The sequence below is a fragment of the Haemaphysalis longicornis genome, unplaced genomic scaffold (assembly GCF_048455015.1).
Source record: "Haemaphysalis longicornis isolate Haplotype H1 unplaced genomic scaffold, Haemaphysalis longicornis Haplotype H1 scaffold_9, whole genome shotgun sequence".
Classification (NCBI taxonomy): domain Eukaryota; kingdom Metazoa; phylum Arthropoda; class Arachnida; order Ixodida; family Ixodidae; genus Haemaphysalis; species Haemaphysalis longicornis.
In genome coordinates, this window is record NW_027526460.1 from 3,827,367 (window position 1) to 3,842,244 (window position 14,878).

The 14,878-nt window shown below is 50.4% G+C and overlaps 1 protein-coding gene across 2 annotated transcripts; it reads left to right on the top strand.

The window, feature by feature from the left end:
• Nucleotides 1-4,244: 4,244 nt before the first annotated feature.
• On the top strand, nt 4,245-14,488 carry LOC144151838 (hairy/enhancer-of-split related with YRPW motif protein-like). 2 transcript variants are annotated; one of them, XM_077683001.1, is made up of 5 exons: nt 4,245-4,410; nt 4,588-4,642; nt 5,218-5,301; nt 6,713-6,785; nt 11,413-14,488. In XM_077683001.1, exons 1-5 carry the CDS (start codon nt 4,346-4,348, stop codon nt 12,000-12,002), a joined length of 867 nt encoding a protein of 288 aa, XP_077539127.1. In that variant the 5' UTR covers nt 4,245-4,345; the 3' UTR covers nt 12,003-14,488. The 2 variants fall into 2 exon arrangements, with proteins under 2 accessions (XP_077539127.1, XP_077539128.1); XM_077683002.1 differs by lacking the exon at nt 4,245-4,410 and having other exon boundaries at nt 4,431-4,642.
• The last annotated feature ends 390 nt before the right edge of the window (nt 14,489-14,878 follow it).

A 14,878-nucleotide genomic window follows, 5' to 3' on the forward strand; every position in this document is an offset into this window, starting at 1 on the left:
CACCTTCTGTTTCGCGCATTGAACTTTGTCCTCCGTCTTATGCTCGACTGTCACGAGGGAAACAACATTAATCTTTATTCAAGACGCCATCTGTCCAAAGGCGGATCCGGGTTTTTTCTGATGGGGGTAAATTCTATCAGGGATGATGATGATGATTATGGTGGTGGTGGTGCTGGTGGTGGTGGTGTAGTGTGGTGACGATGATGTGGAGGAGGAGGAGGAGGCGCATATTAGCCTTTTTATTCCCCGAAATTTTGGACAAACAAAAATACAAGACAAAAAAATGATCGACTCGACTTTTTCTACGACCTGAGGGGCCATCTTCTTGGGGGTATAAATTCCAAAATTAAGAGGGGGGTCCCAGATGTAGATTTATGCGTTAAAGAGGACCTAACTGGCACCCGATGTGTTCCATTGCATGAAACATCGTGTGTTTGAAAGCAGCGTTTATTAAATTTCGCTTAGAGTGGAGCTAGCTTAACACCGGTTCAGGAGAAAGTGACATATGGCAGGCTCCAACTCAGAAAAGCTACCGCCACCGCAGACGCTCAATGGGTTGAAAAAAACGAAGACAATGCACAAAAATGTACGCGTGCTGCTGGTATGTTATAAGGCGTCTCACTCATAGAAAGAAGGGCATGCGCCGAGAGACCCCCCTTATGATATACAAAATGTACGTTCGCCCAATTTCAAAGTTTGGGTGTGTGTTATTCGCTGGGTCGCTGGGTCACCCACCTATTGATTGTTCCACAGTCCCGCTGCCTCCAGATTTGTGTGATGAAACATCGGCTGGGAACATGATTGTGACTTATTCCAACGAGAGAGGCACGTTCCCTCCACCAAGTCCCTCTGCGAAGTCAAAAAATAGGAACGCTTAGTCACGCAACACCACGCCAGTGGATATCCTAACCAGAGCAGTGACTGATGCTAACACTAAGTAATCATGGTGTCTCTCAAAGTGGTACAATGGAATTGCCGCTCGATTCAATCTTCTCCTTCAGTCTTGTGCTGTTTAACTGCTAAATTTTCCATTGAAATCATCCTTCTGCAAGAAACTTTGTCGGATTACGGCACATTCTTTATGTTTTATAACTGCAAAACTTTCCGACTAGACCGTCAAGGTCGCGGAGGCGGTGGCGGTGATGTTAATATTGTAACAGCCTAATTTGGTCCAATATCTGCCGCTACGGTAGCATGCCGATCGGAGTGAAGCAGTCAAGGCGTCGACGAGGTTTTAAAGTTAACTGATTTAATTTACTGGTAACATTGATGACATTTAGCACATAAGAATCAGAACGAATACACTTGTTACATAAATGAGAAAGACAGTCAATAGATCAAGAGTACTTAGCGGGACATGGCTGACTGGATCGCGGCCTCTCAGCGGGAGGGCACGACGACGAGCGGCAGAGTTTCTGAAGTGAGCCCTGGTGCAGGCCGCCCGCCGCCCTCAATAGCCGAAAGAGTCGCGTTATATTCGCTTCAAGGGGTCCGCTGGGGGACGTATTGGGGGAAAAAGCGCATCCTGGAGCGTGCGGACGCAATGGAACAAGGCTTTCTGCAGCCAATCGGGGAGACGCTTCTTAGCTCCTATCAGACATGTCCCCGCCAAAGTGAAAAGGAAAAATCAAACACAGACACAAGGCCGAACCCGAAAACGCGCGCTTGGAGAACCATGGGTGTAAAGAAAGTAGTTTAGACAAAACGCACTAACGTAAACAGGGGAAAGAAAAGGAAGGTCGTCTGAAGAACACTGGGGGCACGGAGCCCGAACGCGACCAACGCACAGGCCACGGGGGGAATGGAACGCCGCGGCCGCGGTAACAGAAGCCGAGACGATGGCTCGCCCTCCTCAACAGCCGTCGTCTCCTGGTCGGCCGACGGGCAAACACACGCGCCGGAGCCGTTCCTCAGAAAAAAAGGGGGCCAGGGCCCAGCCGCGTCCGAAGCGCTTTCACACAAAACACTTGGGAGGAAGAGCCCCGGCGGCGGGAACAGAACTCAAAACAACCAGAAAACATCAAGAGACCTCCGCTTCACGACAATATATAGTAATTTCTGTCGTAATACGTTTAAGACTTGTCCGCAGAATGCGAGATTGTTGGTATTTATTTGCTTCTGCCGGGTTGTAGGCCTTTTTCATTGGTCAACGTGTACTTCCTCCACGGAGTTTCCGAAGTGAGACCTATAGATTCGGCTGTCGTGGGGTACCAGAAGGCTGTGGTTGTGGCGGAAGACTTCAACTCGCATCATGTATCTTGGGGATTCAGGACAGACACCTCAGCGAAACGTCTATGGGAATGGGCAGGAGATAATACCATACACTGCCGAAATATGGGCAAGGCCACTTTTATAAGTGGTCAGTCGCTGTCTGTCCTCGACCTCTCTTTTGCAACATCAGGGCTGGTATCCTCGTGGTCAACAGCTGATGGCGAGACGAACAGTGAGCATATTCCTATTATTTTCGAAATCGTTTGCACCGCGAAAATACCTAGCCACAGAGTACATTCATTCATCAATATTACTAAATTTTACTTGGAGTTGGGCAATGCACGCTCTGCTTTTCCACCTATGGAACAAACCTGCAGGGCGGAAAACGTGGTCACAGCTCTTAATGATTCTACACGTAAAGCAAAATTTACTGTCGCATCAGTCCTCAACAACCCAAGTAGTACTTCATGGAATGAAGAATGTACCAGAGATTTCCGACGTAGAAAAGCCGCTTGGAAGCAGCTTCTACACAATCAGGGTCCGGCTAACTGGGTTAATTTTAAATTTTACCGCGCAACTTTCAAGCCAACTGTATTACATGCGAAGGAATCCTTTAACATTGGCAGATTTTTACCCCTGTCAGAACCACATCGTAAAAGAGCATTATTCAAGTTTACGAGGTCTAGGAAATCATGTTCCCCCTCTCTGAATGCATCCTCCCTGGTTCGTATGCCGGAAGAAACCGTACACTTCCAAGAGAATGCTGCTGGTGACCTACAGCTGCAATTTCCGACGAGGATTCCTCCGACAAGCCGCCGAAATGTAGGCTCACCTGATGTTGAAGAGGTCACTGTAGGCGAACTGGATAGAGTGACTTCTTGCCTCTCAGCGCCTGCGTCAGGCCCGGATGGTATTACCGCCACTATGATCAAATTGTTGTACAATAAAACTCTGGCAGATCTGCTAAATGTAGTTAATATTTCACTTAAAAACGCCTGGATACTACCTGAATGGCATTCGGCCAAGATGTTCTTTCCTCAAGAACCCGGTGCTTGGTTATACCATTGATAACATTAGGCCGATAGCGCTAACATCCCTAGTTATATTCCCTAGCTAAAGTTATTTAGCGCGTTTTGCTTCTCCGAATTGACAAGTTTTTGAGTGCTAAGAACATCCTAAACTGTGGACAAATAGGTTTTAGAGAAGGATGCTCTATCTGGTGGGCGCATATAGACTGCTTGCGTGCGTGCGTGCGTGCGTGCATGCGTGCGCGTGTGTGTGCGTGAGTGAGAGAGAGAGAGAGAGAGAGAGAGAGAGAGAGAGAGAGAGAGAGAGAGAGAGAGAGAGAGAGAGAGAGAGAACTTTATTACGCAATAATGCGAGAGTGGTTCCTTAGTCCAGGAGCCCATGTGCTTGTGACCATGGCTACGGCAGCCTGGACAGCACATGCGTGAGAGAGAGAGAGAGATAGATGGTGCGCGCGCATATACGTACGCACGTTTTTTTCTGATGGAGTCGTGCTGTGCACACTTAGTGTCTTCTTCGAAAAGCGAAATGGAACAGAGCCAGTACGTGCTCCTCCTGCTGCACTCTGTCCACACCCCAGAACTAGCGAGACAGGAGCCTCAACTTAGCCCAGAGATAGCATCGCCACAGCCGTGTTACCGCGCACCGCGCAGGCACGAAAACCTGCCGCCCGGCGACTGCGATCGCTTGTGCCGGCTATTTCATTTGCAGGGCCCCTCCACCGATGCCCTCCTTCTTTCCTCCCCCGCCGTCCTCCTCGAAAAATTATCGTCGTGTGCCCTAACTGCGCGCGATACGATCAACACAGTAGCACTCGTGCGAAACCGAAACTAAAATTGCGCGCACCGCCGCGCCGTTATCCTCCACCCTGTTCTTTCATTTGCCCTGGCCCCCCGCGTAATCTGTTGGCCAGGTCGGCTAACGGAGCCGCCGCACCCTCTCCCAAATCAGCAAGTGCCCTCGTAGCGGGGCACGCTCCCGGCCATTATTCCGCGCGCCGCCGAAAACTCTCCCACGGTGAGCGCTCCCCTTTCCCGCACGGGCCGGAGGCCGCGTGGGAAAGCGTCCCGGGAGGGGGGCGCGTGTCTCAGTCGGCGGCACACGCGCCATGCGACGCACGGTCGGCGACATGATGGACTCGGAGTGCGACGAAGACGACGCATCGTCCCGAGGGTAAGCGTCGCCGGGCGAGGAGGGCGGCGGCGAGCGGCGCCCGGCCACGTGCCCGCATTCGGGAACCGCGCACGCGACCGAACGGACGTGCCGGCCGCGCGCCCGCCCTGCCGAACGCCGCCCTGCCGAACGCCGGGCCCAACGCGTGGTCGTCATGTTTTCCTTCGGCCATTCCAGGACCAGCTCCAGTTCCGCCAGCTGCCAGCTGCTGACCAGGAAGAAAAGACGAGGCGTGAGTTCTCTTCCTTCGGGGATACCGTCATCGTCGCCCTTGTTTGGGACGTCCAAAAACTCGTTGATGTTGCACGTGCCACGACTCGGGATTTGCCGGAGGAATACTTCAGTGCCGTCCGCAGTGCGGGCTCTAAAGATCACATCTGGAAACCAGCCCTCACGTGTAGCCAACGGTGTGCACTCACATATCTGTAACAACTTACTTGCCCAAATTTATTGGCATTCAGCCAACATTCCACTTGCCAGGTGTGGTCACAACGTGGAAAGCTCCGCCCAACTGACTGTCCAGACTTAATTCGAAAGCCCATCAGGTAGCTCTCACAAATGGATCTGCGGACTCTCCTTCTAGCCTTGCTCACTGCTTTGCACATCAATTTTGCGTAATTATCACTCAGTTTTCTAGCTTGTCATCAGTAATATATATATATATATATATATAAAACAAACTTTCTTGCGCAGTACGTATGCGATACAAACCCTGGAACTATGGCGTTGACATGAAGTAGAATGAAATTTGCGTTGATGCAAGCTGCGTTGACCAGTCCTGACGAGATGAACGCATTTTTTCCACAGATCATCGAGAAGAGACGGCGAGATAGGATTAACAGCTCCCTGACCGAACTTCGTAGGCTCGTGCCCACGGCGTTCGAAAAGCAGGTAAGAGGGACACTCTAAATCTGTCATTTATCTATACAACTGCACCGCTATGCGAGAGAGTGTTTCGAATGACACACTCTTACGCTTGTACAAGGCGATTCAAAGCTTGCTACCCGCAGCCTCAATACGCACGGTCCCGAACATGCATTGCCAGTGAAAGAGTTATCCCCCAGTTCCAACTGCCCAATTTTGTAAACTCGGCCAAAGCTGTAAGCCTCTGTACCGGTTGCTACTAGTGTATTCATTTAGCCTGTGTGCCAACCTGTGTGACACGGAAATGCATGATAATCGCGGAAATTTTAGTACAAGTGGTGCGACTAACTCTGTACACTACTGCGTTTAAAATGAGACGCATCGATAAACTGCTGTAACAGCTGCCTACCGATAATAAAATGTTTTGGTAGTATACAACAAGGACAGTTGGTGTAGCCAGTAGGAATTTTTGATCATGTCAGTTGAAAAAAGAGACGTATACTGCACTCACAGCGCCGTGACGATGTCCTATTTATACTTCACGTTTAATATAATTCATAATAATGGTGTCGTTGAAGCGCCGCAGGGCTTAGTAATGCTCTGTTTTTTTATAGTTTTGTTATTGATGTTGACAAGCAAAGAACAACATTGTTAATCTCTATGCCGACGCCCAGGGGACTCTCATCATGTAAACAGTTTCCCGTTATTACTTCTCTGCGTCTAATTATATCTAACGAAAACTAAGAAAAAAACACCATAAAAATATCTCGGAACAGGCCGTTCCCACAGAACTGTATGGCACAAACCTATGTTGCTCCTTGTTTTTCGAGTTTCCGCATACGTTTTGCATGGCAAAACGAAAGAATAAGCATGACTACAATTTCGTAGCTAGAAAATAAGCAATTCACAATGTGTGCGGAAATCGAGTCCAGCGTTTCGATTTCTGAACAAATCCTAGAAAGCTATGCTAGGTTCGCTCCGAGCAGAAGCGCCTTCCTTGAAACGGGGAACGAAAATTTTGAATTTCTTGCGGTAAGAAGACGTTACTCTCATCTAAGACAAAGTTTCCGCAGGATAAGCGATGAAAAGCTGCCCTTCGCTCGTCAATAAGTTAGCCCTGTTTGTTTCAGAGTGTTACCAGTGTCAACGCAGTGGCAAATGATAAAAAAAGGTGCTTGGGGCATAAAAGCAATAAGGTTTCATAGCACTGTGCAGATAATAGCATGGTTACACCTACAAAAGAAGAAATATCACCACTGTTTAGCTATGCCTATAGGACGCTTTCTAAATTTGATTCATTTCGTGTCTTGTGAACGCATCTTTCGAAAAGTGTGCTTTCCCCCGAACAGATCCTATTTATCTGCGGACGTTCGAAAGAAGCTACACGACAGACGCACACATCAGTAACAGTCTTCGTACTCTCTCACTGTGCACGCAGGGATCTGCCAAGCTAGAGAAAGCTGAAATTCTTCAGATGACTGTTGACCACCTCAAGATGCTCCACTCCAAAGGTATGAAATAGCTGAACGAACCTACTAGTGCCAAATTATTCTAGATTTTAAAGTATCGTGACAGCGGTTCACGATAGCCTGGTATCTCGTGGCGCAAGGGATGTTCATTTTGCCGTTTTTTTTCAGTTTTATGTCGAGCATGGGTCCCTAGTGGTAAATATACACGATACATCGGTGGAGAGACCTTCAAAGAACTGTGATAATGAAATGAAGCTTTTGTTCACATAAGCACACAAGGGGGGGGGGAGGGGGCATTTATAACAGATATTGATGATAGAAGTAAAAATATCGCATATACACAGTTCAAACGGCTTCGCTTCTTACCGCGATAGAACACCGCTTACAAACTACATGAAAAAAAACATTGCGAGCAGTACAACGCGCAGTAAAGTTTTGCAAGCACCGAATGGAGCAACGAAACGAGCTAAATCCGGTTTCATTTACTACACGTTTTTTTTTATTTGTCTCTTACGAAGTTTCATTTGCTCTATATGGTTTACTGAATGGCGAAACTACTCCTTATGGTCGTCTTAGCTGCGGATATAGCTATGTCGGCGGCTCCGGTCTTTTCGGTAAAGGGAATTTCGGTACAGGGCGTTTCGGTACGGCATTTTCGGTACACGGACCTTTCAGGACACGGGAATTTCGGGACACGGGGATTTCAGTACAGAACGTTTCGGTACAGGACGTTTCGGTACAGGGTGGTTCGACACACAAACAAATTCTGGCGAGCGTTTTAGGCAGCAACATGCGAACCATTCAGAAGTTTCTTCCTCTTCTGTCACCGCAGTGGAGACGCCGCATCTAGTCATCCGGACTCAGGCTTCGTTGTTCACCTGCCCTTTCACGGAGTGGGATGGCTAATGTTTTTTTTTTTTTTTGCTCTTATTTTCGTTTCCACGACTGCAACGCTAGTTATTTGGCGAAGTCAGCTTGGGGGTAGAATTAAAGGCGCCAACGCCGAACGTTGGGGGTGCCTAACGCCCGAGAAACTGAGACCTTGCTGTGCGCAGCGGATGAACAGCGTTGACGAGGGCTTTGTCCAACTACGCGGTGTAGAGAGACGAGTGCGATCGGGCCTTGGCGCGCAAACGTCACGCTCGTCTGCGCGCATGTCGGGACGTTCCGCCCGCCACCCAGTGCGATTTCCCGAAGCCAGGTGCTGCCCGATGAATTCCCCCCACGGGGCCCCACGCGGCGATTGCGTATGCTAGAGTACGATGCGCCGGCGCTCCGAGTTTCCGCGCTGTCGGCCGCGCAGGCAGTGCAGGAGTCGGTCAGAGCCCTAGGGGCGGTTTGCGGTGCTGCGGATTTTCCGCTTCCCACACACTGGGCAGTCGAATTTGAGCTTCATCGACCTCGGAGGCGAGCAGTAAGCAAGTTGATGTAGTCGATAATTATATACGTGAAATGCACAATGCGTACGAAAAAAAATCATTCAAGGATGGTTTAGACTGGGTGACTTAAGCGACAATTCGATATAAGAAATACTTCTGAATAAGCACTAATTTGTTCCAAAAATAACTCAAACTAATTTTCCGCCAGGTTCCTTAGCCCCCTCAACCGCTCCACCCCCCCCCCCCCCCCCCCACTCACACACACATTACGTGGAGGCCCCTGCACAGTAGCCTGTCGCTCAGTCGGATCCCGGCACGCCACTGTGGTCTTTTATTTGGATGCCTTCCTTGCGCCGTTTGTCCGTGCGTGCACAGCATAAGTGGCCCGGAACAAGATAACTCGGCAACCCGTGAGTCGCGCTTCACGCGCTTTTTTGTTGTTGTTGTTTCGAACAACATTTCTGACTGGTTCCTCACTGAAGGTTTCCTATGCCTCCGTCACTATACTCGTCTTAGCAAATAAGTGGACACATCCTTTCCATCCATCCATTCTCATCAGAGGCACGAGTTTGCAGAATTGCGGAAAATGAAGTCACCACTGTCGGGCCAATGAAAAAGAGCCCTGCGAAGCGTCACCACAGGGCGCTCAAGTACAAGCACTTTTAAATTTCGCATTCTTGATAGCTGAGCTGCAGAAGGAAAAAAAAAACTTAGTGGCCTTTCACTCCTCGAAGAGGAATGATCACTGCTAAGTTGGACGCAGCCCAAGGAGTGGACGAAGCAAAACACGTTTCTTTGAAATGTGCAATTAGAGCATATTTCCTAGTTAATTCGCTGAATGAAACTTGGAAATACTAGAGTTTTATTTTAGCGGGCAAACATGGGGCTGTCCGTTTCCCTCCCGTGGACGACCGCCGGGAATTCTGCAACGTTTGCAACTTTACTGTGAACTAAATAATAATGACAAATAAATAAAACTCGGCGTAATAATAGGGTCACCCTAGCTGCCAATTTCACCGTGATTTATTTCAAGATATCTACATTAGATTGATAGCTACGGAGCATTCACCGGAAAGTTGGCTTTGCCGCAAGATTTAAAAGCCTGATCGACGGTGTTGTGTCTTCCGCGGACGCACAAATTCTCAGAAACGAGCAATGGACAGCTTCGCTGTAAAAAAGGAGCTAGGACTGGAACGGAGTGTAACAAAAAGGGGCCTTGATGCAACTGCGCTCTCCCGTAACATTGCCGATTTTAATTGAGTACTGGAAGGAAGCCGTGCAGCAGGAAAGATGCACAGTCAACTTTCGGAATGACTCTACGGGCGGAACACTCGCGCCGTATCACGCTTATTCTGAAGCTCGAAGCAGCGAGTGCGGTGGTGCGTCAGGAAACTGCTAGCTGCGCTCTCTTCTCCAATCCTCGATGCGCAACCAGCGTGGCGTATATCAGTCGGACTCGCAGAGCTGGCTGGCTCCACTGCCAGGGCGCCCCGGCGGCGGCCGACGAGCTCGGACGCTTCTCTTCCTCGGCGGCTCCGTTCCCACGCTTGATCCGGCCGCCGTGCGCGGGCTCAATAGGGCGGCTGCGTGCGAGTTTCGGGTTGCGCCAAGTGTGGTACGTGCGTGTGCGACCACTTCCTTGAGAGCGCGCCCAAAGCGCTCCACCGAGCTGCTGCGCGTCAAGATAAAGGCAATGGAAGGGAACGCCGCCGCTCCTGTTTGCACGCCGCGCTGCCGTCGTTTGCGGCAGCACTTTGGCCGAAGCTTACGTCAGTCGGGCTTTCCGCTGATTGTGCGAAGGAAACTTTGACACCCGCCTGCAATGCAGCCACACAGCTACAACTTCGCAGTTAAATAAAAATTCGTCCTGGTCCAGGATTTGAACCCGGGACCACCGCCTATTTAGGGCGCTCGCTCTACACCGGTGTAAATCGATCATATTTAGGGGAAATCCCCGAGGTGGAAGTAAGACTGTGAAGGAAAATTTGACCTCCACTTGAAGTTCAGCCGTACGCCTACAAAGGAAAGCTATACGCCTGGCGTAGGACACGCACAAAGGGCTGACAAGCGACGCTGTGAAGGATACGGTTGGGGTTGATGACTGAGCCTTGTAAGGCAGGACCAAAGGAAACTGAACGCTGTAACTTCTCGCAGGTGAGGTCGTAAACGACTGTGGACACCGCGCCAATTCAGATTTTTAAACAGGCAGCAGTGCTCGTATCTAAGTTTTTAAAAAAAGCTAGGGAAGCGGGCTTCGGAGTTTTACGGGCTGTCACCTTCCACGGACACAAACATTTCGGGCTCAAAAAATAATGTTTGCAACAGTAAAAAAACGCACCCATCGTGGCAGCTCAGTAGTTGAGGCATTCGGCTGCTGAGCACGAGGATGTGGTTTATATTTTTCGGGATTTCAGCATTTTGTTATACATTTTCATAGACACCTGTTGCATGTAGAGGAGACGCCCCACCGAAGACCCTAGGGCATCCTTTTTAAATGTTTGTGTTTTTTCTTATGCGCTCAAAATTGTTGATTTACGCTCGGTTTATCGCCGGAGACGCTCTGCCTGGCTATAGCCATAAATAGCGTCGGTGTAAAAATAGAATGAAGACATAGGGCCTCCATATTTTGATATGCAGCCGCATATGTTGCCACCAAAAAATGTCTTCTCATCAAAGCACTTCTGTGTAGAGGTGACGATGACTTTAAAGGAGTGATTATAAACTTGGTCTGTAAGCTGGTCTTCCGGCATCATGTGTTGCATGGTCACCTGCGCAGCGGGATGGCTACAGCCGCACATTATGCTGCTCTCAGTCGCCGCCGCCTCTTTCCCGAGCCTTGTCACGCGCGGCGTCATTCGGCCCCCTGACATTGCACAACGCCGTGCGCTCTTCGGAGGCCATCTGTGCGGCGCACTGGAGACGTCATTGTCCCTGCCCAACAATCGCGTGTGCACTTAGCCTGCGACGTAGAGGTTGCGCCCCCTGATCTTATAATTCAGCATAGTATATCCCAACACTGCTACACCCCCAACATAGCAAATCCCACCAGAGGGCCAGCTGCACAGAGTGGAAGCTTGGCTCTGATTTTCTGTCAGCAGCGATCCTATTTGACGAATTGAAGAAAAGGTAGTCTTTTGACAAGCGAGTTGTTCGAATACTGCGTCAAGCGTCTTTTGCACCATTCTCAGAAGCGCTGGGAGCCGCCGGCCGCACAGTAGCGTGTAACAATGCATGTGGCCGCAGAGCAGCGGATGCGTGACCCTCCCTCCCGCGGCCCGCTCTCGCTGCAGGGGTGGACGCGTTCACCTTCGACCCGCACAAGTTCGCCATGGACTACCACACGATGGGCTTCCGCGAGTGCGCCAGCGAGGTGGCCCGCTACCTGGTGGCCATCGAGGGCATCGACCTGCAGGACCCGCTCCGGCTGCGCCTCATGAGCCACCTGCAGTGCTACTCGGCGCAGAGGGAGCTGGCCGCGAAGTCCTCCTGGAGCCCCACCAGCGGCACCAGCCCGGCCCCGCCCCACTACGCGTCCTCGCTGCCCTCGGCCTCGCCCCAGCCGGCGGCGGCCGGAGAGCACTACTCGTCCGGCGCCGAGCCTCCGCGGCTTCCCCTGGACACCAACGGCTTCCGGCAGCACTTCCCGGCGGCCAGGCCCTCGACCATGCCGCTCACGCCGCCGTCGGCCACGGCGAGCGCCATGCTGCCGGCGGCGCCTCACATCCAGCATCCGGGCAACCAGTACTTCCACGGCGTGGCCGGATTTTCGCCCATGACGCCCACCTCGTCCACAACGCCTTCCTACGGCTCCGACCTGTCCCCGCACTCCGGCAGCGGCGTCAAGCCGTACAGGCCGTGGGGCAGCGAGATAGCCTACTGACCAGAGAGACCTCTGTGATCCTTCGCCTGGAACTCACCCGGCTTGAGAGGTGCACCAGTTGTGCGGCGTCAGCGTGCGTTCGGGTGGTCCCATGGATGGCCCCTGGGAAATCCTCCTAAACTGGACAGCCGAGCAAGACATCTTTTGCATTAATTTTGTTTTTGTTGGGTCAGAGGTGTGCACCTCTTCTGCGAGGGAGACTTGAGAGCTCTTTTCGATACAACGGCGAGTAGTCAAGATTGTCTTGAGTGACGGGTACACCATCCGCGACGCACACGCGCCAGGGACGACCCATGATCTCAGCTCTCATCTCAAGTTGGCGATCTAGCTTTCTGACTGGTACGGCGGTATTCGCGGCAGCGGCGACTGATGCGGAAGGGCTCGGGACACCTTTGAGCGTCGAAACCGCCCCGGTAATCTGCGTAAGCATCGCGGTCCGAGACCTTGAGGCAACGAAGAGGTGGGAACTGAGCACTTCGATAACTATGGAACCAGAACAGCGCCGCGACGTCATAGGGAGGAAGTGGCTTCATCTACAATCCACACACGTGCCACCTGAAGAGGGGAAAAAAGAAACATTTTTTCGCACGACGCGGATACCAGCCCGAGTTCAATAATAAGTCAACAAGCTTCAACTACGAAGACGGGATTGTGTCATACATGTATGCAACTCTGATGTGTGCGGTGCTAGTCCATACAGTATCGTGGGCACTTGCGGTAGTGGGGCTCGCTAGGCAAGCCTTCGTTCTTCAAAGATTCAACGAAGCGAACGATGACCGTGGTTTCAGATGAGGAAAAGAAAAGCGAGAGGATGCTGGATGACCAATATTTGTGACGGTACTTAAGTCGGTATGAGTTCGACAAGTGCGAGCAAGGTGCAGCTAGACCGGCACCGTTTTCCTCATACTGCTCGTATAATTGGTAAAAGCCTTTGGCTCGAGGAGTGAACCAAATAGAGGCAGAAAAATGTTAACTTTTTTTTTCTTTTCCTTTGAACGCCTGTGATATATTTATTTTCCAGATGACATGAGCGTGAGCTACAAGAGCGCTTACGAGAAACAAAGAAATATAACTGTCTAGTCATGCACGCAGAAGCAGTAAACAAACAAAATACCATATTTTTTTCTCCCGGAATAATGTATTAAAACAGTGTCAGAGATTACTATACTGCTTGCCTTTTGAAATGAGCTAATCATAAGGCACGAAAGGCAAAAGCATGCACCTTTGGAGTGTGGAGCTTCTAGTGCACACTTGTCAGACAGTGTGGAAAGACAATAAAAAATGCGAGAAATCGGTGTTTTAGCAATGCCCTCTAAAATCAAATGTTTGCTACAAGTCAATCGCAGGAGAAGCCTTCGACTTTCACATAACTGCGCGTAAAAAAGCCATGGATACACCACTGGAAACGGCTCAGAAAAAGTAGTGGCGCAGCGTAACCGAAGAATAATTTTGAAGTAGTTTCGGACTTATTTCGTTACTTAACTCACACGCCCAGGTACGTACGCCAAGTTATTTCGGAATAAAGAGCACGACTATGCACCGAGCTGAAGGCTTCGGGAGCACTGAATACTGCCTCTGCCACTCGCTGCCTTAAGTGGACGTCAAGTCGGTGGATGAGATATTTTGATGCTCCTGTTGAGTAGCCTGGAAGCGACAGTCAATAGAGACTAACAAAAACTGTAGCTCATGTCCCGGTATCTGTATATTTTTTCCTGTGTGAGAGCCCCTCCTCTCATTAGGCATTTTGAGAAGAGATAAACGATATCTGAGCAAGGCACAGCTGTTCAGCTGTCGCAAATCTGGCGCTCTTCAAGAGTCAACATGTGCTCTCTGCAGATGCATATCCACTGGGTGGTCAAATGTTTTTCTTTATATACACTGAGAGAGAGAGAGAGAGAGAGCAAGTAGTTTTTCTATGCAACACGCGGCGAATGCTCATTGTTGTTCTCGCACGCCACGAGTGCTCCTTGCCTACAGGCATGCGCGACGAAACAGGGATATTTTGTAATATAAAAGCGTATAATTCGCCGAATATAAATAAACGAATCTAGTCTTCTACACTTTTGCGCCTGTGTGATTGCTTCTCTTTATTACAGTCTATTTGGAAGCGGCTGTATGTCTCGTTCCCGTTTACCTCGTCAGGTAAGTTCGTTGTAAGAAAGCGAGCGGACGGAGATAAGCAGTACAGCACTCGTCCACTCTATCCGCCTTGCCATACCCGTCCACACACGGGATTTTTTGAAGAGAACATCTTAAAGAAGTTCGCGTAACAACGACGAGGTGCGTATTGCCAGCAGTTTTTCACATTGTATACAGGGAGGGCGCCAAGAGAGAGAGAAACAAATCTTTTGAGAGAAGCTGGAGGTCCCAGGCGTATACTATCACCCAACCAGTGCAATCCACTATGCAAACTTTGCGCGGACAACCAGGCACACTCCCTCACAGCATCCGGGAGTGCAAGGACAACCACCTCATCCATTACCCCCGAGACGTGGGATATCATGCTGCCTAGAGCTGCGCTGCCGAAGGTTGCGCATGGACTCCTCAACTGAGGAGCCACTCCCGTCGAGCACCACTTTAAATAAGCAGCTTTTCTCTTCAGCCCTTGGGCTCTAGCAGCGCCTTCGGCCAGCTGGATGGCCCAAGTTTTATCCGCCAAATCGGAGTTGAGCAACACGGTGTCCCATTGGTCCATAGAGTTTCTCACTAGCTTACCTAGAGTGGGATCTGGCGCTAGTGTCTACGTGATTCTGCGAAAGCGCTCCGTGTCTCCATGGGTACCGCCATACCCCCGGTAGTTCGGCCAGAAGTTCGGCGTGGCATGGCCAGCAACGACTTTGTGGCTACGCGAATGAAGTTTTTGGTAAAAAAAAATG

Bases quoted from the DNA above. Each gene is read 5' to 3' on its own strand.
- LOC144151838 (XM_077683001.1), top strand. From the start codon at position 4,346: ATGCGACGCACGGTCGGCGACATGATGGACTCGGAGTGCGACGAAGAC. The intron at 4,643-5,217 runs GTGAGTTCTCTT...TTTTTTCCACAG, and splicing joins CCAGGAAGAAAAGACGAGGC to ATCATCGAGAAGAGACGGCG. The intron at 5,302-6,712 runs GTAAGAGGGACA...CTGTGCACGCAG, and splicing joins CCACGGCGTTCGAAAAGCAG to GGATCTGCCAAGCTAGAGAA.